This window comes from Gigantopelta aegis, chromosome 2 (assembly GCF_016097555.1).
Source record: "Gigantopelta aegis isolate Gae_Host chromosome 2, Gae_host_genome, whole genome shotgun sequence".
NCBI classification, from domain to species: Eukaryota; Metazoa; Mollusca; class Gastropoda; order Neomphalida; family Peltospiridae; genus Gigantopelta; species Gigantopelta aegis.
The window spans coordinates 42,783,644-42,808,595 of record NC_054700.1 but is presented as its reverse complement, the minus strand read 5'-3'; the positions used below and the strand labels follow the sequence as shown (position 1 = coordinate 42,808,595).

General features: G+C 39.9%; 1 protein-coding gene across 1 annotated transcript in view; it reads left to right on the top strand.

Annotated features, from left to right (window-relative positions):
• The window catches only part of LOC121388636, a 207,172-nt gene that overhangs the window by 112,412 nt on the left and 69,808 nt on the right, over positions 1-24,952 (top strand). The window contains 19 exon segments of the mRNA XM_041520062.1: positions 1,126-1,190; positions 1,917-2,240; positions 3,292-3,459; positions 4,144-4,254; positions 5,169-5,354; positions 6,149-6,364; positions 6,762-7,043; positions 7,797-7,961; positions 8,338-8,604; positions 9,486-9,665; positions 13,199-13,306; positions 13,947-14,216; positions 15,475-15,684; positions 17,309-17,608; positions 18,738-18,893; positions 19,249-19,431; positions 21,443-21,604; positions 22,291-22,503; positions 23,308-23,487. Of these exon segments, the coding sequence (XP_041375996.1) occupies positions 1,126-1,190; positions 1,917-2,240; positions 3,292-3,459; positions 4,144-4,254; positions 5,169-5,354; positions 6,149-6,364; positions 6,762-7,043; positions 7,797-7,961; positions 8,338-8,604; positions 9,486-9,665; positions 13,199-13,306; positions 13,947-14,216; positions 15,475-15,684; positions 17,309-17,608; positions 18,738-18,893; positions 19,249-19,431; positions 21,443-21,604; positions 22,291-22,503; positions 23,308-23,487 (3,746 nt within the window).

The window sequence follows — 24,952 nt, the reverse complement described above, 5'->3', positions numbered from 1 at the left end:
CCAAGAACACGGTGGCCACCTGGATCCGGTCTTCTATCCTGACCGCTTATCAGAAGGAGGGTTTACCTGCTCCGTCTGCTTCCAATCCGCATGAACTTCGTGCCTTGGCTGCCACGATGTCCCTGCATTGCAACACATCCATTCAGCACATCATCACTGGCTGTTTCTGGGCGACGGACTCCATCTTCGCCAACTATTATCTGAGGGATGTCTCCACAGAAGACGTTGAGGGGTTCCATCATCTGGGTCCGGTTGTTGCTGCACAGACTCTGTTGAATACAAGCCATCCTCGTCGCCGTTGATGTCTGTCTGATTCTGGGCTGCATACCGAGATGTCCACCGAATCGACAGGTGAGGATTGCTTAGACTTTTGTTCTTTTGCACAGTTCACGCACTGGTGCCGGAACTTTTGTCTCGATAACCTTAACTCTTCACTGCATGTGGTTATTGGTTGTCGTTATTGAACTAACAGATCTTTGGTGTACTAGACAGAAAACATTCGGGGGTCTTGTTTTGTTCAATGTTCTGACGGATGCACCTCATTAGGTTGTCGCTTGTTATTGAAAAACTATAACACTTCAATACGTGAGGGTTACCTAACACCTGCATCCCTGGTGGCTACGTCTTCCCACCCTGTCAGAACCAGCATGAGATGTGGCTTCCGCCTCCTGGTTCATGTGTTCTAGGAGCCGTACCTGCCACTGCTGACGGATGCCACCATTCTGGTTGTTGTTACTAACATCACCTGCATTGGTCTGTGACGGGCATCCCTAGGAGGAGGGTTTACCAAGGTTGGCCTTATTCTTCCACTAGTCAGCCTCTTTCCGGTTGGGGAGTTATCACAAGCATCTACGGATCTCGGCACCCACCACCATCTGTTGAATGCTGCACTTGTTTGAGGACAGGTAATGTCTATAGAAATGGAGAAAACTTGAGTGTTTTCTCTTTTATAGATACATTACCTGTCCTCAAGATTCATCCCGCCCGGGCCTCCCCGCTTCCTGTTCTCCGTGCGATGCGCTCATGGAAAAAGAAGGAAGTTACAGTCATGTGACCGGAACTAGAGAGCAGTATACAGTAGAAGAATTTAGGCCATCCCATTGGCTGTTGGGATGTTCGGACCAGACCACTTGCGTGGGGGGGAACGTACTGCCCTGGGGGAACCGCTCAGCCTATACCATGTGAAGATGGTAAGTGTTTTTCTTTTTAACTTAGCCTGATCCTTTCCCCATATTAATTTAAAATCAACAGCAAATTGTTTTTACTATCTTTTTGTTTTTTTCAGGTTTTTTTTTTTTTTTTTTTAATGTGGTAAAAAATTTAACAAAAAGGTCAAGACATCTTGTTTCATACTAACTTTTCTAAAGAAGATAATAAAAAACCCAAGACATTTGTTAATCAAAGAAGATAAAACAAAACAGACATTCGTTAATCAAAGAAAATAATAAAACAAAACAGACATTTATTAATCAAAGAAGATAAAACAAAACAGACATTCATTAATCAAAGAAGATAAAACAAAACAGACATTCGTTAATCAAAGAAAATAGTAAAACAAAACAGACATTTATTAATCAAAGAAGATAAAACAAAACAGACATTCATTAATCAAAGAAGATAAAACAAAACAGACATTAACCAAAGAAGATAATAAAACAAAACAAACATTCATTAATCAAAGAAGATGAAATAAAACAGACATTAGTTAATCAAAAATGATAAAACAAAACAGACATTTGTTAATCAAGAAGATAATAAGATAATAAAACAAAAAAAGACATTTGTTAATCAAAGAAGATAATAAAACAAAACAGACATTCGTTAATCAAAGAAGATAAAACAAAACAGACATTCATTAATCAAAAAAGATAATAAAACATTTGTTAATCAATAATTTCTTGTTTGCTATTTTTCAGGAACTTACATGAACCACACTCAAGCCAGTTCCTGCGACATCTGCCCTCCTAGCTACTACTGTGTAAACAAGAACGCCCCCGATCCGTGTCCTAAGGGACGCTACTGCCCTGGCAACACAGGTTTCAACCAGTCCCTGTGCCCCGGTGGAACCTACAGCCCCACAGAGCTACTGATGACCGAGTCGGAGTGTGTCCCATGTGACGGGGGGTTCTACTGCGACACCATGGGCCAGGTCAACACCACGGGGCCATGTGCGGCCGGATATTTCTGTCAGAGCGGAGTCAACACCGCTGCCCCTAGCAACAACAACACAGGAATCGGAGGTAAAAACAAACATTGTTTGAGCACTACTTTTTCTGTATTTTAGGGCTGGGTGTGCTTACAGTTAGGGGTGGGACATATGGCACAGTGGTATAAGGCTTGCTTTATATGTGGTCAGTCTGAGATCGATCCCAATCGGTGGGCCCATTGGGCTATTTCTTATTCTAAGCGATTTCCTTGTTAGAGTGGAGTCGACACTGCTGCCCCTAGCAACAACACAGGATTTGGAGATAAAAACAGTCATTGTTTGAGCACTACTTTTTAATATTTTAGGGCAAGGTATATACTTACAAATAGGGGTGGAACACAGTAGTAAAGAGGTCATTTGATAACTGGTTGGTCTGGGATCGATCCCTGTCAGTGGGCACATTGGGTTATTTCTCATTCCAGCTAGTGCACCAGACTGGTATATCAAAGGCTGTCTGGAAAAGTGCATATAAAGATCCCTTGCTACTAATGGAAAAATATAGCAGGTTTACTCTCTAAGACTTTGATGTCTGCTGTCCTGTCTTTGGGAAGGTGCATATAAAATGGGAAAATATAATGAGTTTCCTCTACGACTATGTGTCAAAAATTTAACTAAATGAGCGACATCCAATAACCTATGATTAAATAAATCAATATGTAAATTCTAGTGGTGTCATTAAACAAAACAAATTTTAACGTTATTTGTGCTGGAAAATGAAAAGCTTTGGTATGTGCTGTGCTTTTTAGAAAGAAAAAGAGTGACGATAAAATATTTTCTTCTTTTTTTCTCAAGATCAAGTGTCAAAATAATCAATTGTTAGAGGTGCAGAGTGGCATTTGAAAACAGATACATGTAGCTGTTTAATACATACTATATTAGATGATTTGGGAGAATAAAACTGTGGCTTAAGACAGGTGTCTGCTTAATACAAGCTTATTTATTCCTTTTCTGAATCTATTTTTTTTTTATCCTTTTTTATTCTGATATATACTTCTTTCTTTTTTAATGCGGACAACTACTGAAACCAGTTAGAAGGGCCTTCAACTAAATTATTTATGGTTACTCATGTTTTTTATTTTTTACAGCTGGATGCCCAGTTGGTCATTACTGTCCTGAAGGTACGGCTGATCCAATCAGCTGTGAGGCTGGAACATATGCTGCAAACACCCACCAATCAGCTTGCACTATTTGTGAAGCAGGATATTACTGTCTAGCCAACTCATCTACATACCTGAATACACCCTGCCCTACAGGTAAACGCATATAGTCTAGTAAATAGTTAATATAGTTAGCTTTATTTTCTAATGGTACAAAATATTACTTTATACTAGATAATATAATTAGTCAATATTTTGTAGTCAACTATAAACTGACATTTGATGTACAATTTATATATCTTTTTCTTCTTTTGTCTTTAATACCCATTGAAATAAGTGTCAGCTGTTATTGGGTAGAGATTGAATACCTCTTTACTTTGATTCAGAGCAGGACGTAGCCCAGTGGGAAAGCTCTCACTTGATGCTTGGTTGGTCTAGGATCGATCCCCATCAGTGGGCCAATTAGACTATTTCTCATTCCAGCCAGTGCACCACGACTGGTATATCAAAGGCCGTGGTATGTGCTATCCTGTTTGTGGGGTTGTGCATATAAAATATTCCTTGCTACTAATGGAAAAATGTAGCAGTTTGTTTTCTCTAAGTCTATATGTCAAAATTACCAAATGTTTGACATCCAGTAGCCAATGATTACTAAATCAATGTTCTCTAGTGGTGTCATTAAACAAAACAAACTTCTTAATACCCATTGAAATAAGTTTCAGTTACTGGGTACAGCTTGAATACCTCTTTATTCATGAATACATTTAGACATAGCACAAAACAAACCATTCATTTGATCTTACTGCAATAATATTATATTGAATTATACATGTATTCTAGGTGCATATTGCCCAGCTGGTACAAGATTTGCCCATGAGTTTGACTGTCCGGCTGGCACATACAACAATCAGACACTTGGAAATGACATGTATGATTGTCTCCCCTGCCCAGGTTTGTTTACTGAGTGATATACAGTGTTGTGGAAATTTGATGAAAATTTTTAAATAGTTTTAAAAGTTTGGATTTTGGACGAGATAAACTTTTGTTTTATTTTTAGTAATATTTTAACAATTTGATAGTAAGGTGGTTTTGGGGAGTTTAAAAAAATTCAATTATTCATCCATCTTATCTGGAGATATCTAAGTTGAAAAGTGTTCCATTCCCTCAACATTCATATAACAGGGCCATTATAAAATACATCCTAGGTTTTCAACCCACCCCAGTGCCAAAAATAAAGAACAGCTCCTGATTTTTACCCCCTGCTCCCATTTTGATTAAAACATTTTGATGAAAATCTAGTATTTAATTTATAATGGCCTAATTCCTAATGCAGGTTTCATTCCAGCACCTCAGTGGTAATTGGACGGGTCTTGGCACGGATCCCTTTGATGCTTGTAAAAATTGGGGCTAGTTCTACTATTTGCCAAATTCGCTAATTGTTGAAATAATTTTATGTAATAATTGATATTTTGTTAGAAAAGAACAGAATTTCTGCAATTTCTTTAAAAGATTTATCAGATAAGTTAGCAAAATTTTCTACTCACTCAGAAAGTCTAGCTCTGAAAGTATATAGATTTTTAAATGGGAATGGGGCAGTTTACACAATAAAAAACTCATTTATTACAGGCCTATTAAAATTGCGAGGACGATAGTTTTTTTTTGCACGTTGCTCGCTCAAATGTAATTTTGCGTAACCTATTTTTTATTCATGCAAAATTTCAAGCACCATTTACATGGATATAGCAGGTTACGCAGAAAGGAAATGGGTTACCTGGATTTATTTCTGCGTAACCGATAAATGGGTCATGCATATTTGTAACTCTCAGAGCCTGTATTAAAACATACATGTCTGTTTATAATTACAGGAGGCAAGTACTGTGAAGGTGCGGGTCTAGCCATGCCAACCGGGGACTGTGCTGCCGGCTGGTTCTGTTCGGGCGGTGCATTCACCAACAAACCATCACCGTTGGTTAACGACTCGAGTGAATTCAGTGTCAACTCAACGTGCCCCATCTACGCTCACAACTACACTGGAGGAATATGTGTCCCAGGTTTGTAGAATGTGTGTCTCAGGTTTGTAGAATATGTGTCCCAGGTTTGTAGAATGTGTGTCCCAGGTTTGTAGAATATGTGTCTCATGTTTGTACAATATGTGTCTCAGGTTTGTAGAATGTGTGTCCCAGGTTTGTAGAACATGTGTCTCAGGTTTGTAGAATGTGTGTCTCAGGTTTGTAGAACATATGTCCCAGGTTTGTAGAATGTGTACCCCAGGTTTGTAGAATATGTATCCCAGGTTTGTAGAATATGTACCCCAGGTTTGTAAAACATGTGCCCCAGGTTTGTAGAATATGTGTCTCAGGTTGGTAGAATATGTGTCTCCGATGTGTAGAATATGTGTCTCCGGTGTGTAGAATATGTGTCTCCGATGTGTAGAATATGTGTCTCCGGTGTGTAGAATATGTGTCGCAGGTTGGTAGAATATGTGTCCCAGGTTGGTAGAATATTGTTCTAGGTTTGTAGAGCATGTGTTCCAGGTTGGTAGAATATATGTCCTAGGTTGGTAGAATATATGCCCCAGGTGTATAGAATATGTCCCAGGTGTGTAGAATGTGTGTCTCAGGTTTGTAGAATATATGTCTCAGGTTTGTAGAATATATGTCTCAGGTTGGTAGATATATGAACAAACTTTCGTTGCTACGTCTGGACCAATGGGATGACGTTATATTGTATTGAATGTAACAGAAATTTAATTATCATTCATTGATGTATGCAAACTATCAGTGTCACAGAATACGTTTTGAGTTGACAAGACATTGAATTCTGCTGAATTGTTGTTTTTCTACAGGGACCTACTGTCCACCTGGTTCTGATCGCCAGTCACCATGCAGTCTTGGAAAATACTGTGACAGCCACGCCCTGCCGGCACCCACTGGGGACTGCCATGCTGGCTATTTCTGTAATGGCAGTGCAACAGTGCCAAACCCTGTGATGTGTTCCAAGGGACACTACTGTGTAGAGGGCACCACTGTAGAAGAACCGTGTCCTCCAGGAACTTATGCAGGTGAGATTAAAAAAAACCCAGAAGTGTTTGTTTTCATTGTCAGACATGATGCAGAACTAAAAAAACATATGAAAATAAATATTTTAAATTGTAAACCTTTGCATGGAGTTATGCCCCTTCACAAATATCTTTTATAATAAAGATTAGTGTGGTGTATTAGTTAAAAATTCTTTCAAAATGACTTGTAAACATGGTTCATTCAGCAGCTACATGTATATAATGAATTAAATTATAGTGAAATGTTTGACATTAATTGTGATTTTATAACTATTTTGATTGTTCTGAAACACATTTATGGGTAAAAAAAATTTAATGTTTACAAATATCTGTCTTGACAGGGTTAACATGACCAGCTATTAAATTTTTTTAAATATATATTTGTTTTTCTTCTTGTCAGACCGAGAAGGTAACGCGAACATCACCGAATGTCAGACATGCACCGCCGGCTCCTACTGCCAGGAATACGGCCGTGAGACACCCAACGGACCGTGCGATGCCGGGTACTACTGCCCTGGGGGTCAGGATGTGCCACGCCCAACTGTGTTGGCATGCAGTCCAGGTCATTTCTGTTTACAGGGCAGCTGGAATGAGTCGGTGTGTCCAGCGGGCACATACCAGCCTCAGTCAAAGCAGAGTGATTGCGTCAACTGTACAACCGGGTCCTACTGCAGTCCTTTTGGTGAGTAGTTGTCTCCCTTGATTATATATGTATTATTCGTGCTGGAGTGTCAAACATTCAATTTAAAAAATAGATTTTTTGTGGTGTGGGGTAGATATAAAATTCCATTTTATTTAACACTATTGACTCTTTCATTAATTTGGTTGGGATGTAGCCCAGTAGTAAAGCACTTGCCTGATGTGTGACCAATCTAAGATTGATCCCTGGGGCATAGGAACAGTGGGTTTCCTCTCTTATTATGGGGTGGGACGTAGCCCAGTGGTAAAGTGCTAACTTGTTGCGCGGTCGGTCTAAGATCGATCCCCATCACTGGGCCCATTAAGCTATTTCTTGTTCCAGCCAGTGCATCACGACTGATATATCAAAAGGCCGTGGTATGTTCTATCCTGTCTGTGGGATTGTGCATATAAAAGATCCCTTGCTGCTAATGGAAAAATGTAGCGGGTTTCCTCTCTGAGACTATATGTCAAAATTACCAAATGTTTGTCATTCAATATCCGATGATTAATAAATAATGTGCTCTAGTGATGTTGTTAAACAAAAACAAACTCATTATCTGAATGGTGCTTAACCATATGACAGAACTCTCGAGGTCACCAATGCCCTATATCCATAAATAAAAAAGTGTTGAGTGCATCGTGAAATAACAGATTTCTTCTTCTTATACCAAGGATGACCAATGCCATAAAACCGTAAATAAAAAAAAGTGTTGACTACATCGTGAAATAATAAATCTTTTCTTCTTGTACCAAGGTGTGTCTACTCCAACTACTTGCCCTGCTGGATCGTACTGCCCTGAGAATACCAAATATAGCACAGAATTTCTCTGTCCACCTGGAACTTACAGCAACCAGACCGGTCTATCGACCATGTCGCAGTGTACTCCCTGTAGCCCAGGATACTACTGTGCCGGGGAAGGTAAGCAGCATTTAGAAATAATACTATTAACTAAACAACAATTGTGTAACAGTTTCTTGTTGTTTAATTTTTTAAAGGCTCAAAACAAAACATTTCTTAATGTCAGCAGGGGAGGGTACAGGGGGAGGGTTTTGGAAGAGGAATCTCCCCCCCCCCCAAGAAACTTTTCTTTTTTAATGCAATTACCAGGAGGCATGACTCGAACCCCCCTCTTATAAACTTCTCTCACCACTACCTTTTCTCAAAATACTCAAGGAACAATTCTGGAACTTTGGTCTGACCAGAGACCAATCATTGTTGTTTTTTACGGCCTAATATTTGTATTGCATCAACATCTGTATCTTGGTTATTTTTAACAACACTGTTGTTACTTCAGGAAACACCCAACCATCTGGCCTTTGTTCTGTTGGCCACTTCTGCACCCAGGGAGCCAAGAACTCCACTCCAACAGATGGCAGCACCGGTAATGTGTGCTCTCCTGGCCGGTTCTGCGTCAGTGGCAGTGTTGTGGGTGAAGGGTGTCCAGTGGGAACATTCAGTAACCGGTCTGGACTGACCATCAGTGCTGACTGTGACCAGTGTACCCCGGGAACCTACTGTGGACAGACCGGACTCACTGTGGAATCAGGAATGTGCTGGGCTGGTTAGTAATCTGTTGTATGTTGACTAGATAATAGTATATCTGCTGGGCTGGTTAGTAATCTGTTGTATGTTGACTAGATAATAGTATATCTGCTGGGCTGGTTAGTAATCTGTTGAATGTTGACTAGATAATAGTATACATGTATATTATCAGTGGGAGCAGGAATCTGCTGAGCTGGTTAGTAATCTGTAGTGTGTTGACTAGATAATAGTATATATTATCAGTGGGAGTCAGGAATATGCTAGGCTGGTTAGTAATCTGTAGTATGTTAACTAGATAATAGTATATATTATCAGTGGGAGTCAGGAATATCTTGGGCTGGTTAGTAATCCGTAGTATGTTGACTGGATAATAGTATATATTATTAGTGGGAGTCAGGAATATGCTGGGCTGATTAGTAATCTGTAGTATGTTGACTAGATAATAGTATATATTACCAGTGGGAGCAGTCAGGTATTTGCTGGGCTGGTTTGTAATATGTTGTATGTTGACTAGATAATAGTATATATTATCAGTGGGAGTCAGGTATATGCTGGGCTGGTTAGTAATCCCTAGTATGTTGACTAGATAATAGTATATATTATCAGTGGTAGTCAGAAATATGCTGGGCTGGTTAGTAATCTGTAGTGTGTTGACTAGATAACAGGCTGTGGTAAGTACTATCCTGTCTGATCCTTTGCTACTAATGGAAAAATGTAGTGGGTTTTCTCTCTAAGACTATGTCAAAATTACCAAATGTTTGACATCCAATACCCGATGATTAATAAATTAATGTGCTCTAGTGATGTTGTTAAACAAAAACAAACGTTTTTTTAACTCTTAGGCCATAGCGAACATGCTGCTGTAAAAGATATAACATATTAAACTTTTGTTTGCACCAGGTCACTACTGTACCCTGAGGTCAGAAGAAGCTGCACCAGTTGGCAAGTCGTATGGTAACCTGTGCACCACTGGACACTTCTGTCCAAACGGAACAAATGTGCCAGTCAGCTGTCCTCCTGGGACGTACTTGGACCAGACTGGAATGAGTGACATTGACCAGTGCATCAAATGTACTGCAGGTAGGTTGGGGTGCTCTTTAAAAAAAAAAAAGGAATTCACACAGTATATCCAGCCAGTGACACAGTATAGCCACCCAGTGTCACAATATATCCACCCAGTGACACAGTATAGCCATCCAGTGACACAATATAGCCACCCAGTGACACAGTATATCCACCCAGTGACACAATATGTCCACCCAGTGACACAATATATCCATCCAGTGACACAATATAGCCACCCAGTGACACAATATATCCACCCAGTGACACAGTATAGTCACCCAGTGACACAATATATCCACCCAGTGACACAGTATAGCCACCCAGTGACACAATATATCCACCCAGTGACACAATATGTCCACCCAGTGACACAATATAGCCACCCAGTGACACAGTATAGCCACCCAGTGACACAATATGTCCACCCAGTGACACAATATATCCACCCAGTGACACAATATATACTCTTCAAAAAAAGAAACGCAAAAGGGTACAAATGGGTTATAACTCCGATTTTATGTTTCCTACCGGTTCATGCTTTGTGAATATAAGGTCATTGCATGTCCCAAACACATTCCCACGGTTACATTCGATAAAACGCAGCTACTGTACAATAAAGTTCCAAAATGTGAATATTCGCAAAAACGCAGCCACGTGCAAACCATGTCACCACTGCACGTGCAACATGAACACCGACAGTATAAAAGTGCAGGGTGTTCGCTTGCCTGGCCTCTGTATCTGGCCGACAGTTGACAATCCAGGACATGCCACGTCTCAGTGAACCACAGAGAAACAATGCCATCGGCCGACTAGACGCAGGCGAATCCAGAACGGCCGTTGCCAGGGCATTCCATGTGTCCCCAAGCACCATCTCCAGACTGTGGGACCGTTACCAGCAACATGGATCAACAAGTGACCTCCCTAGATCCGGTCGACCACGGGTCACTACCCCCGGGCAGGACCGCTACATCCGGGTACGCCACCTTCGGGAACGATTGACTACTGCCACCTCCACAGCCGCAGCAATACCAGGTTTGCGCAGGATATCCGACCAGACCGTACGGAACCGCCTACGTGAGGTAGGAATTCGTGCCAGCCATCCAGTTCGAGGTGTCATCTTAACACCACAACACTGTCGACTCCGACTGCAGTGGTGCCAGATTCATCGACAATGGCCTCAACTGCGATGGAGACAGGTGTGGTTCAGTGACGAGTCCCGATTTCTGCTCCGACGTCATGATGGAAGATGTCGCGTGTATAGGCGTCGTGGTGAACGTTATGCGGCAAACTGCGTGCAGGAAGTGGACAGATTCGGCGGGGGTAGTGTCATGGTGTGGGCAGCCATCTCACACACTGGCAGAACTGACCTGGTCCACGTGCAGGGCAACCTGAATGCACAGGGCTACATTGACCAGATCCTCCGGCCACACATCGTTCCAGTTATGGCCAACGCCAACGCAGTGTTCCAACATGACAACGCCAGGCCTCACACAGCACGTCTCACAACGGCTTTCCTACAGAACAACAACATTAATGTCCTTCCTTGGCCATCGATATCACCGGATTTGAACCCAATTGAGAATCTATGGGACGAGTTGGACCGACGCCTCCGACAGCGACAACCACAGCCCCAGACCCTGCCCGAGCTGGCAGCAGCCTTGCAGGCCGAGTGGGCCACCATCCCCTGGGACGTCATCCGTACTCTGGTTGCTTCAATGGGCAGGCGGTGCCAGGCAGTTGTCAACACACACGGAGGCCACACCCGGTATTGACTCCAGATGACCTTGACCTTGGTGGTGTGTCCTATCACTTACTCACAATGGACTAGAGTGAATTGTGAACAATCCTGCAAAATTTGGTAATTATCGGACTCACCATTCAATAATTAAATCAATTCTCCAAATGTTACGACAATGTGGTTTTGTGTTTCTTCTTTTGAAGAGTATATCTACCCAGTGACACAATATATCCACCCAGTGACACAATATAGCCACCCACTGACACAATATAGCCACCCAGTGACACAGTATATCCATCCAGTGACACACCGGCCTTGGTGGCGTCATGGCAGGCCATCGGTCTACAGGCTGGTAGGTACTGGGTTTGGATCCCAGTCAAGGCATGGGATTTTTAATCCAGATACCGACTCCAAACCCTGAGTGAGTGCTCCGCAAGGCTCAATGGGTAGGTGTAAACCACTTGCACCGACCAGTGATCCATAATTGGTTCAACAAAGGCCATGGTTTTTGCTATCCTGCCTGTGGGAAGCGCAAATAAAAGATCCCTTGCTGCTAATCGGGAGAGTAGCCCATGTAGTGGCGACAGCGGGTTTCCTCTCAAAATCTGTGTGGTCCTTAACCATATGTCTGACGCCATATAACCGTAAATAAAATGTGTTGAGTGCGTCGTTAAATAAAACATTTCTTTCTTTCTTTCCATCCAGTGACACAGTATATCCACCCAGTGACACAGTATATCCACCCAGTGACACAATATATCCATCCAGTGACACGATATAGCTATCCAATGACAAAATATAGCCACTCAGTGACAAAATATAGCCACCCAGTGACAAAATATAGCCACCAAATGACACAGTATTCCATCCAATGACACAATATATCTACCCAAATAACACAATATATCCACCCAATGAGTCTTATCCATATAGTAGCAGGATCTGACTTTTGACGTCACTCATGACACACTATATCCACCCAATGACACAATATGTCCGCCCAATGACACAATATATCCACCCAATGAGTCATATCCATATAGTAGCAGGATATGACTTTTGACGTCGCTCATGACACAATATATCCACCCAAAGACACAATATATCCACCCAATGACACAATATATCTGCTTTTTCTATTGACAGAATACGATGACTGATAAAGCAAAGTCATATCCATATAGTAGCAGGATATGTCTTTTGACGTCACCCATGACACAGTATATCCACCCAATGACACAATATATCCACCCAGTGACACGATATATCCACCCAGTGACACAATATATCCACCCAGTGACCAGTATATCCACCCAGTGTCACAATATATCCACCCAGTGACACAGTATATCCACCCAGTGACAGAGTATATCCACCCAGTGACACAGTATATCCACCCAGTGACACAGTATATCCACCCAGTGACACAGTATATCCACCCAATGACACAATATAGCCACCCAGTGACACAGTATATCCACCCAGTGACACAATATGTCCACCCAGTGACACAATATATCCATCCAGTGTCACAATATATCCACCCAGTGACACAGTATGTCCACCCAGTGACACAGTATGTCCACCCAGTGACACAGTATATCCACCCAGTGACACAGTATATCCACCCAGTGACACAGTATATCCACTCAGTGACACAATATATCCACTGTTTCTATTGACAGAATATGATGACTGATAAAGCAAAGTTCTATCCGTATAGTAGTATAGTACACAATACAACCATTTGTTAAGCACCAAAACCCCTTCTGAATATTCTAATCTGTTTAAAATGATTTTAATTTTGCAGGATCATATTGTGAGAGCTATGGCCTGAGTTCTGTGACTGGGCTGTGTGCCTCGGGATATTTCTGTACCCTGGGGTCTAATTCATCAACACCAGTAGATGGCATCACAGGTGAGTCTACAAACACCCTTCAGTAGATGAGTAGACCCAAAGTACTTTAACAGAAATGAAAATTGTCTGAATTATTCTGGAATTCTAAGCATGCAAGATTTTTTTATCACACGTATTTTCAATAAAAGATTTTTTTTCTTACACACCCATTGGTGAGAACATAATTCATATAGTGTTAACACACATATGTGCCATAACATTTTAAAGTCATATGACTGGCTGCTACTAGGTGATGTCCAGGTCATCAATGTAATACCATCCAATGAACAAAAAAGCAAGTTCGAATCGATCACTCTGTGACGTTACATACAAGTTAACCTGAAATTTACTTGTCTGTGATACACGAGTTAACTTACTATAAGCGCTAGGGTTGTACATAGCTTTTAGTTGGAAACAGCATTTAAATTTATTTTAAAACTGTTTTGTGAAGATATATAAGAAATAGAATACTACATCTGTTTCCATTAGATACCATTTATCTTACAGCTGGTTTAAAAATGTATCCAGTGGCTGCTCATGTAGTATTCTCTATTTATTCATGGTTAGAATTGTCTTTATTACTATTATAGTTAAATTAAATGGGTATGTAATAAAATTGCTTATTGCAGCTTTAACTGTATTGTTATTTCTTATCTTGCAGGAGACATTTGTCCCGAAGGTCACTACTGCACTGTTGGCTCGGTAACCGCCACGCCCTGTGGAAACGGAACGTACATGAACCACACCGGGGCTTCGGCCTGCTACACCTGTCCCACCGGCCATTACTGCGTCAACCACGACCGCGCTGACATCTGTCGTCAAGGTTACTACTGTCCAGAGGGAACGGGTGCCGATCTCCAGCCCTGTCCAACAGGGACGTTCGGAAACACTGTCGGGCTCTCCGATGAGTCGCAGTGTACAAACTGTACAGGTTGGGTCAATTTTTTCATCTATAAAAGTCAGACTTTTGAAGAATTAACCCTTTTTTAATCAGCCATTAAAAAAAAGGATGAAGTCCTATTTGAATTTAATTTAAGATGTACTGAGATGTTGTTACCCAAATATACCTTTTTTTGCACACACGCACACAGACAAACACACGCACACACAGATGCACACACACACACACAAAAACACACAAAAAAACCCACCATACATACACAGACACACACACAGACACACACACAAACATAGACACACGCACACCATTATGCCATAATAAAATAAATGGGGATGGGGTGAAATGTTTTTTTTTACTTTATATTTTCAAAAGGTAAAATATATTGCACATCAAGCAAAATGTTTTATTTTTTATGACTAATAAAAAACAAACAACAGGTCCTTGAGTTGAGAGAGGATAAAAACCTAGTATTTATTTTATTATGGCCATATTAAAAATGTACGTGTCATTAGTCTCCTACCGGTCCATCTGTCCGTCTGTCTGTCTCTGTCTGTCTGTTATCCCACATATAGTTTTCCCGGATGTGTTTTTTTTCAGAATGCCTTGAGATATTGAGCTGAAAGTTTGTGTATAGCTTTATCATAATTATACTAGTCTATTACTAATCAAGTTTGACTTTCTTGACTATTTACCCATTTTTGACAGAGTTATGGCCCTTGAACTTAGGAGATAGGAACATTTGTTGTGCCCAGTAGTGGACATGTATTGAGGACAGGACCTAGCCCAGTGATAAAGCGCTCACTTGTTGCGTGGTCGGTTTGGGATCGATCCCTATCGATGGGCCCATTGGGCTATTTCTTGTTCCAGCCAGTGTACCATGACTGGTATATCAAAGGCTGTGGTATGTACTATCCTGTCTGTGGGATGGTGCATATAATAGATCCCTTGCTACTAATGGGAAAAATTTAGTGGATTTTCTCTCTAAAACTATATGTCAGAATTACAGAAAGTTTGACATACAAATGCTAATGATTATATTAAATCAATTTGCTCTAGTAGTGTTGTTAAGCAAAACAAACTTTTTATTTTAGATGGTGTGGTGTGCTTATGGAGAAAGGATAGTTGATGTTGGGTCTATATAACTATTAAATATGTGAAATATGTTCAGAGATAGGACTTTTCAGATTTGTTCAGTTCAACTTTGAGGGTTTTTTTCTTTAAATGTATTGTTTTAAATAGCAGTACCATGAGAATGCTTGGTAAACATGTACGTGTTACTTTCTTGCAGGTGGTCATTACTGTAACAGCCCAGGATCTCCGGCGGCTGATGGGGAGTGTCAGGCCGGTTACTACTGTGAGTACGGAGTGGACACGGCCACACCGGCCTTCTCGGCATCTCACAAGGGATCAGGTGGAGAGTGTCCCATGGGATCCTACTGCCCCCAGGGGTCAGTCCAGCCTGTGCCCTGTGCAGCAGGATATTACACAAACACCATACGTAAGTGTGATATTGGTGCTGGTAACATTCAGCAGAATAATACACAAACACCATACGTAAGTGAGATATTGTTGCTGGTAACATTCAGCAGGATAATACACAAACACCATACGTAAGTGAGATATTGTTGCTGGTAACATTCAGCAGGATAATACACAAACACCATACGTAAGTGAGATATTGTTGCTGGTAACATTCAGCAGGATATTACACAAACACCATACGTAAGTGAGATATTGGTGTTGGTAACATTCAGCAGGATATTACACAAACACCATACGTAAGTGTGATATTGGTGTTGGTAACATTCAGCAGGATATTACACAAACACCATACGTAAGTGAGATATTGTTAGTAACATTCAGCAGGATAATACACAAACACCATACGTAAGTGAGATATTGTTGCTGGTAACATTCAGCAGGATATTACACAAACACCATACGTAAGTGAGATATTGGTGTTGGTAACATTCAGCAGGATATTACACAAACACCATACCTAAGTGAGATATTGTTGTTGGTAACATTCAGCAGGATATTACACAAATATTATGCGTACATGAGATATTGTTGGTAATGTTCAACAAAGCTTAATAGTTACATGTAGATATAGTTAAACTTCAGAGGTTTGGGAAATTAGTATTGGGATAAAGATCATATTTAAATTGTTTTTTTAGCTCACAGTTAAATAAAAAAGGCCTTGAGTTAACTCTGAAGAGTGACAAAATACATGTGGTTTACTCCAGTGAGCTATTTTTGACTGGAACATCAATGGCTGTGGTATGTGCTATCCTGTCTTTGGGGTGGTGCATATAAAAGATCCCTTGCTGCTAATCGTAAGAGTAGTCCATTGTGTGGCGGCAGTGGGTTTACTCCTTCAATATCTGTATGGTCCTTAACTATATGTCTGACGCCATATAACCGTAAATAAAATGTTGAGTGCGTCGTTAAATAAAACATTTCCTTCCATTTGCTGTGTAGTGTATGTAATGAAAATAATCTAGAATAATGTCATGTATGAATAACAATGTCATCCTTGTTTTAGAATAAATCCTGAATGTTTTATAACATGCTTTTCTGCACACGTGAAAGCAAAAGTAGGAATTATACATACCACATTTTTCCTTATTATTGGGATTACAAAGTATACAGTAAAATCAACTTAAAACATATATTGTTTATAGAGATTATTATACGAGCTTGTGTGTCATACTGATTTTACAAAACGAGTGTCAGCTCTCGCTCAGGTAATACATGAATCCTGACATGAGTTTCGTAAAATCAGTACAACTCACACACGAGTGTAATAATTTCTTTATTATCCACATTATCCAAAATATTATTTTTATGAATAACAAGCTACAACCATGTCAAAACATTTGAAACGTAGCTAAAAAGAAACGACGAAACGACATAATTTTCCGAAATGACCTAATTTTTGACGTTATGACGTCGCTTCACAAAATTACGTCATTCGTGGTGCATGTGAAATCATTATGACACATGTTGGTCATACTGATTATATTTCCCTGAATATCTTGAACTATGTGGATAATAAACTATTTTATTATAACGTTAACCTGTAAAGAAGCCTAAAAATATTGAAACATGTTTACTTTCAGGCAAGGGATCATGTGACATATGTCCAGGTGGATACGCATGTCACAGCAACAACAGTTTCCCGTTCGGCCTCGAATGTCCATCTGGTCACTACTGCCCGCCGGGGACCGAGTACGCCACACAGCACCCATGCGACCAGGGAACGTACAACCCCCAGGTCCGACAGAACAGCAGTGCCGCCTGCCTGATGTGCCCCCCGGGGAAGTACTGCCAGGGGACGGGGCTTGATGCTGTGTCCGGGGACTGCAGTGCTGGATGGTTCTGTTCTGGGGGAGCCGTCCAGGCAAAGCCTCTAGTTATTGGTAATGGAGTTTTTAAATTTATTTTTAGTTGGGGTTTGGTTGTTTGGGTTTTGGTGTTGTTGGTTGTTTTTGGGTTTTTTAAACAATTAAATAATGTTTATTGACCCAGAAAACAAATATGGCAGTGCCAGTGTTGTTTTTTGTGGGTTCTTTAAAAAAAAAAAAAAAAAATGTTTTAGAATCATCATGAGGGGTTTATTGATTTTTATATATACCCTCTGTATGCTCTTGTAGCCTGAGCTGAAGCATACAGAGGGTATACAAATCCATAAACCCTTTGTGATGCTTCTACAACAAATTTATCTTGTCGACACGTTTAATTACAAAATTTCTTCAAAAAACAATTTCAATAGCAACGTCATGTACCCAGTTTAGTGTTATTGTAAGGAGATGTAAAATGACATCATTGGAATGAAAAAGTAGCTGTATTATTACAATTCTTCGCTACATTAAAATGCTTGCTTTTCTTCAATTTCATTTTCCGAGTGGTTGACAAATCGTTTAACAGCCATGTTTTATTTACGTTGGTAACAGATGAATTTTTGCATGGCGCATTAATACAATATCAACAGTCTGATGTTACAGGTGGGGTATAAGAGATTTGACTCCGCCCATACAGGGTATAAGGTTTTTTTTTCCAAGGCTAAATAACCATTGAAATTCAAGTATTTTACATGAAGGCGAAATAATGTTTATTGACCCCAGAAAACAAATATGGTAGTGCCAATGCTGTTGGGTTTTTTTATTTTTAAATAATGTTTATTGACCATTCACAAAATATTTATATTCCTTTAAATTGAGACATGCATAGAGAAAAAATTGCAACATACCCATCCGATGTGAAATAATAATTATGGTGCTATCACCCACCCACCCCCAACCACCCTTCAACCATGTGATCACCCACCCACCCCCAACCACCCTTCAACCATGTGATCACCCACCACCCCCACCCACCCTTCAATCATGTGATCACCCACCCACTCTTCAACCATGTGATCACCCACCCACCCCAAACCACCCTTCAACCATGTGATCAGTCATTCAACAGGATTTATTAAAAATCTTAACATTTTGCTTATTTCATGTTTTAATGTTATGTACACCACTGTTGTTGTTTATCCTACAGGTAATTTCAGCAACATTGACATGTGTACCTGCCCCGAGTTCAACTACACAGGTGGAAAATGCCAGCCAGGTACCTACTGTCCGGTCGCGTCGGCAGCACCCATTAACTGTGACGCTGGCTGGTATTGTGACGACTTCGAACTAGCAGCACCAAAAGGTGGGATTTCGGTTACAAACAATTTAGTTATGGCAGCCCAGTCTGTTCAAGAAAAGATCATATAAAATAATTTCAAAGTTCTCCTGGCATGAACTAGTAACAGAAACGTTCAGTGAACTTAAATAATTAGAACTAGCTTTAAAAATAAATACAGATTTCTATGACTTAATGAACAAAATAAAATTTATATTCTCTTTCCTTAATTTTCTTATTTTATCAAAAGGATAATACCTGTTAATAAAAAATACTCTAAAATGATAGGATATATGTTACACTTTGGCTTTATTTCTAGTTTTATTTTCTATGCTATTCATCCTATCATACAATATACAAAGTCTAATATCCTTCATTGCAGGAAAGTGTAATGCTGGGTACTTCTGTCCCACTGGTCAGAGTAGTCCGAACCCACCCGAGTTTCTCTGCTGGGCGGGCTACTACTGTGTAGAAGGTCAGGGCGCCGCACAGCCGTGTCCAGCCGGCACTTTCTCCAATTCGACGGGAAACACAAACGTTACCGACTGCAAATCATGCACTCCAGGTAATCACATTTATCATCCATTAAAGGCTTTTGTGGGAGTTATCACTGGCACTATAATTTGCCATATCTCCTGGGATATTATCCGCAGGAGATATCGCTTCTTATAATCTTGATTGGTTTAATTTTAATCACAAGACAATATTTTGTTATGTAACTGTGTTTGGTTCATTGCTAAACCTATCATTAGTGACGTCACACTACTACCATTCTGCTAGTTCACAGTCTACCGCTGCCAAATATAGTGACATTCAACCCACATTGTTTACAATTGTCGCAAATGAAAATAATGATAATGGATGATAAAAAGAATACCCCCCTCATGTCTTGTAATACCATAATTTGTCAGCATTCATTGATAAAAAAAAAAAAATTCTAGGCACGTGTCGAATTTCATACTTTTATCAACTTGAGCTTATAAATTATGATATCACAAGACTCTCGGTGAGTATTCTCTATTTATTACACTCTGGCTACAAATTTTCGAAGCTATCTTAGCGCTACTATATCGTAAAACTTTCATTAGCTATGGTGTCACATAACCTCTGCAATTTAGAAAATGTCCACGGCAAAAGAAAACATGACATTGAAAAAACCCTTGAATATAGTCCAAGGCAAAAAGATGTGGAGAACTAAAAACTCCACGGCAGTTTCCACAGCATTGCTGGTTGCTATGGACAATTGCAGAGGTTGGTAACAACGATGCATGACATAGTATAGCAAATGACGGTTTTACAATATCTTGGCACTAAGATGCTTTAGAAAGTCTGGGCCCAAGGCCCCATTTTATGGAGTGATCTTAGCACTAAGATCATCTTAAGTGGATACGGTAGCTGTGCATTTAAGGTGATCTTAGCGCTAAGATCAGTTCATAAAACGTGGCCCAGGACCTTTAAATGATGAATTAGTTTGTAACAGTATTGTCAGGATATTTCATTGCAACTTCGCCTGGCCTATGGCACTGTCCAGACTGTTAGAACAAAGGAGAAAGAAGGAAGAGGTTTTCATGTGACTGGAAGAGGTAGGCCTTAACATTCTGGATGATTCTAGCCAATCAGCTGTAGGATGTTTGGACCAGTCCAATTTTATAGAGGGGGAAAAGTGTCATATGTTAAGAGATCAGGCTAAGTACCATATTCAATAAAAGAGAAAAGGAACCAAATTTTCTCCAGTTTATTTATTATGTTTTCATGAATTAGTTGTATTAATGTCCAAAACGTAAAGAGTTTTTGTCTATTTATGTTATTTCCTACAAAGTTATGAATAATTTGTTGATTTTAAAATGATAAATTACTTATATTGTCAACACAGTGATGAATATATACATAACAAAATTAATTATTTTACTGTCTGCCAAATAATGATGATATACTTTTATATTTGCTACAAAGTGATGCATTTGTTATTTTTGTATTATTTGTCAACAAAATGATGAAGTATTTTGTTTTATTATCCATATGGTTCAACATAACTGAGTTAATAATAATCATATGAAGTACACGTGTAATAACAAGTGTAATGACGTCATTTTGGGAAGTGACGTCATAACATGATGTTGCTTCTCCAGTCCTAGCTCAGACTGAAATATGATGTCATTTCATCGTCTCCTTCTAGTTGTAGCTGAAACATTTTGATTTGGGTCTTGTTATTCATAAAGAAAACAACAACAATAATAATATGGATAATAAAGAAATGATTACATGCATTGTGAATCGTACTGATTTTACAAAACTCATGTCAGAATTCATCTATTACCTTCGGTCTCACTCGGGCAATACAAAAATCCTGACAGACGTTTTGTAAAATCACAAGCTAGTATAATAATCTCTATATACCATTCCTTAAGTCACTGGAATTCATGAATTCAACAGATTTGACTTCAATATTATAATATTCCACTTACTTGAAAGCAAGTCTTTCCTTCTATGTCTTACCCTGATATTACAATGTTCACATTAAAGTAAAATGTAAGACAAATTTGCCAACATTTTATTTTCTTTGTTATTTGTTGCAGGTTTCTACTGTGATGGCACTGGATTAGTCAAGGAATCTGGTGACTGTGGAGCTGGTTTCTTCTGCCCCGAGGGACAGACAACTGCCACGCCCACAGACCACGCCTGTCCAAATGGCTCCTACTGCCCTGTTGGAAGCGCTCAACCGAAATCATGTGAAACAGGTTTGATCAACTTTGCTTTCATTTGTCTCTGGTAGAATGAATGAATGAATGAATGAATGAATGAATGAATGCATTAACAAATTAACTAATTAACAAATTATCAAATGAACAAACATATAAACCTTGTATTTCGAATAATTGTGTAGCCATGTACAGAATATTAATATATCAAACAAGAAATTTTTGTAATATCTCCATATTTCTCAGGGGCGGGACATAGCCCAGTGGTACAGCACTCGCTCGATGCGTGGTGGGTCTGGGATCGATCTCCGTTGGTGGGCCCTTTGGGCTATTTCTTGTTCCAGCCAGTGCACCACGACTGGTATATCAAAGGCAATGGTATATACTGCTCTGTCTGCTAACCAAAAAGAATAACCCATGAAGTGGCGACAGTGGGTTTCCTCTCTAAATATCTGTGTGGTCCTTAACCATATGTCTGATGCCAGATAACCATAAATAAAATGTGTTGAGTGCGTCGTTAAATAAAACATTTCCTTCCTTCCATATTTCCCAAGTTAGGACTTATTTAGGATTTTTGTAAACACTCTTCAAATATTCCTTTCCTTTTTCTCCATCTACTATGTAAAATATTGCTCATATCCATAATCTGTTGATGCATTACAGTGTATGGAACGTTTTATTTTCACATATTACAAGTTGCACCTGAATGTCTTGTAATGTTTCAGGAAAGTACCAACCCGACCAAGGCAAGGCGACGTGTGAACTATGTCCTAAAACCAAATATTGTGATCCGTACAACTCCACGGACAACTCCACCGGAGTTATCGTTCCTGCCGACTGTGTGCCAGGATACTACTGTCCACAGGCCACTGAATATCAGCGTCAGAATCCGTGTCCGTCTGGGACATTCAGCGATTCATCTGGACTTGAAGCAGAAGGTATGGTTTTACATCCATTCATTCATCTTCTGTTCATCCATCCACCCATCTGACCATTAAGTTGTGCATCCATCCATCCATCCATCCATCCATCCATCCATCCATCCATCCATCCATCCCATTCATTCATCTTCTGTTCATCCATCCACCCATCTGACCATTAAGTTGTGCATCCATTTATCCATCCGTCCATCCGTCCGTCCGTCCGTCCGTCCGTCCGTCCGTCCGTCCATACATACATACATTTATTACCCATATGGGCAGAGAGAAGTGGGGAATGAAAGAAAAACGTCTTCCCCTAGATACATTTTGATGTCATAAACAGTGCTTCACTGTTGGTGGTTAATTGTGTGGAGGTCATGTCAACAACTAACTTACATATGTCACAGCTATGATGCAACGCTGCCTCTTGTTCTCAACTTGCAAACTTATTTTCAACAACAGTATCGTTTGAAAATCTTCCATAAAATAATAAATATTGAAAATGAGTAATAAACAGAATCTTCAATAAAATAATAAATATTGAAAATGGGTAATAAATAGAATTCCCAACTCCCTATTTGGCAATACCGTTTATCTTGCATTCGTGAATTGATGTTGTCCTTCCCTCACCAACATCAATTCATTTGTGCAAAATAAACAGTATTGCCGAATAGGGAGTTGAGTATTCTCTAAATACTCATCCATTTATCCATCCGTCCATCCATCCATCCATCCATTCATCCATTCATCCATGCATCTGATCACATTCACCACGCTGTCACTATATACGACATGTTCACTATCTGTGTTGTATATTTCCAGTCCAGTGTACTCAGTGTGATTTTGGTACGTACTGCATGACACCGGGGCTGACGGCACCCGAGGGAAGCTGTGAAGCCGGCTACTACTGCCAGAGCGGCTCAAAGACGCCCACGCCGACCGACGGAGTGACCGGAAACGTCTGCCCACAGGGACGCTATTGTCCGCCCGGCTCATACAATGGTTTGTTTTGCAATGATGTTCCATTGCATTCATTACAGTTTCAGTGTCTGCACTTAACATTTTTTTTGAGTTTCCATCCGGGCAAGTGGTGACAGCACTTTCACTTGCCTGGATCTATTTTCACTTGCCCGAATAATATTTTCTAAAAAAACAACAATATTGCAACAGATTATAAGAGAAAACATTTATTTTGAGTATTTTCCTGCACTCAACCAACCCACTCTTTAAATAAATAACGCGATGAGCCACGAGTGGTAAACACGAAATATGCACATGATGGGTCATGAACTATGCACGTGTTAGAAGTTAGAACACTAGCTACACACGTGTTAGGACACGAGCTACGCACGTGTTAGGACATGAGCTACGCGCGTGTTAGGTTTGCGAAATCGTTTAGCGTTTCATATTAAATTAGATAATAGGATTATATAATTTCCAACAAACAAAGATGCTTGCATTCACCAAACGTTGAGCACTGGTATAACCAACACAACCCTTCCTCCCCCCACCCCATCTCAATGAAATAATAATAATTTAAAAAAAACGCTAAAATATAATGTTCAGTGGATACGATCTATGACGTGTACACATAACCAGGGCTGAATCTTATCGACATGGATTTGTGCCCAATTTTACATGCCACTTAACTTACCTTACACCTATTCTTATATTGGGCATATGTTTATATGTAAAAGCAGACTTACATTTTTTCATGGTGCAAAGTAGGCTACATAGCTGTACTTTTATTTATTTATTAATTATTGAATTAAAATGTTTTTTAAAAATCGGTCGCTAGACGGGCACCTTACTGTGGGTTTTCAGTCGCCCATCGTCATTTTCAGTTGCCAGGAGTAATCGGGCGACCATTAAGTTCGAACCCTGCAGTTTGTGGCAGGACATAGCTCAGTGGTAAAGCATTCGCTTGATGCGTGGTCGGTCTGGGATCGATCCCTGTTGGTGGGCCCATTGGGCTATTTCTCGCTCCAGCCAGTGCACCATGACTGGTATATCAAAGGCTGTGGTTTGTGTTATTCTGTGTTGGATGGTGCATATAAAAGATCCCTTGCTGCTAATCGAAAAGAGTAGCCCATGAAGTGGTGATAGCGGGTTTCCTCTCTCAATATCTGTATGGTCCTTAACCATATGTCCAACGCCATTACCATAAATAAAATGTGTTGAGTGTGTCGTTAAATAAACCATTTCCTTCCTTCCTTACAGTTTAATGTCTTCCTATTCATCCAGCCATAGCAACACGAGTTTGTTTATTTCTCAAGCATTATTGTTTAAGAACCAAAGAAATATAATTCAAAATAAAATTATTAGGAGTGTCTGTTATTTCTTTTATGTTCATCTGGGTATGAAAAAAAAAAAATCATCTGTAATTTCAACTTAACATGACCTCTCATCAATGGTATACCCAACCTCTACAAGTTTTAATAGAATTGTCTAAACAACACAACAACTT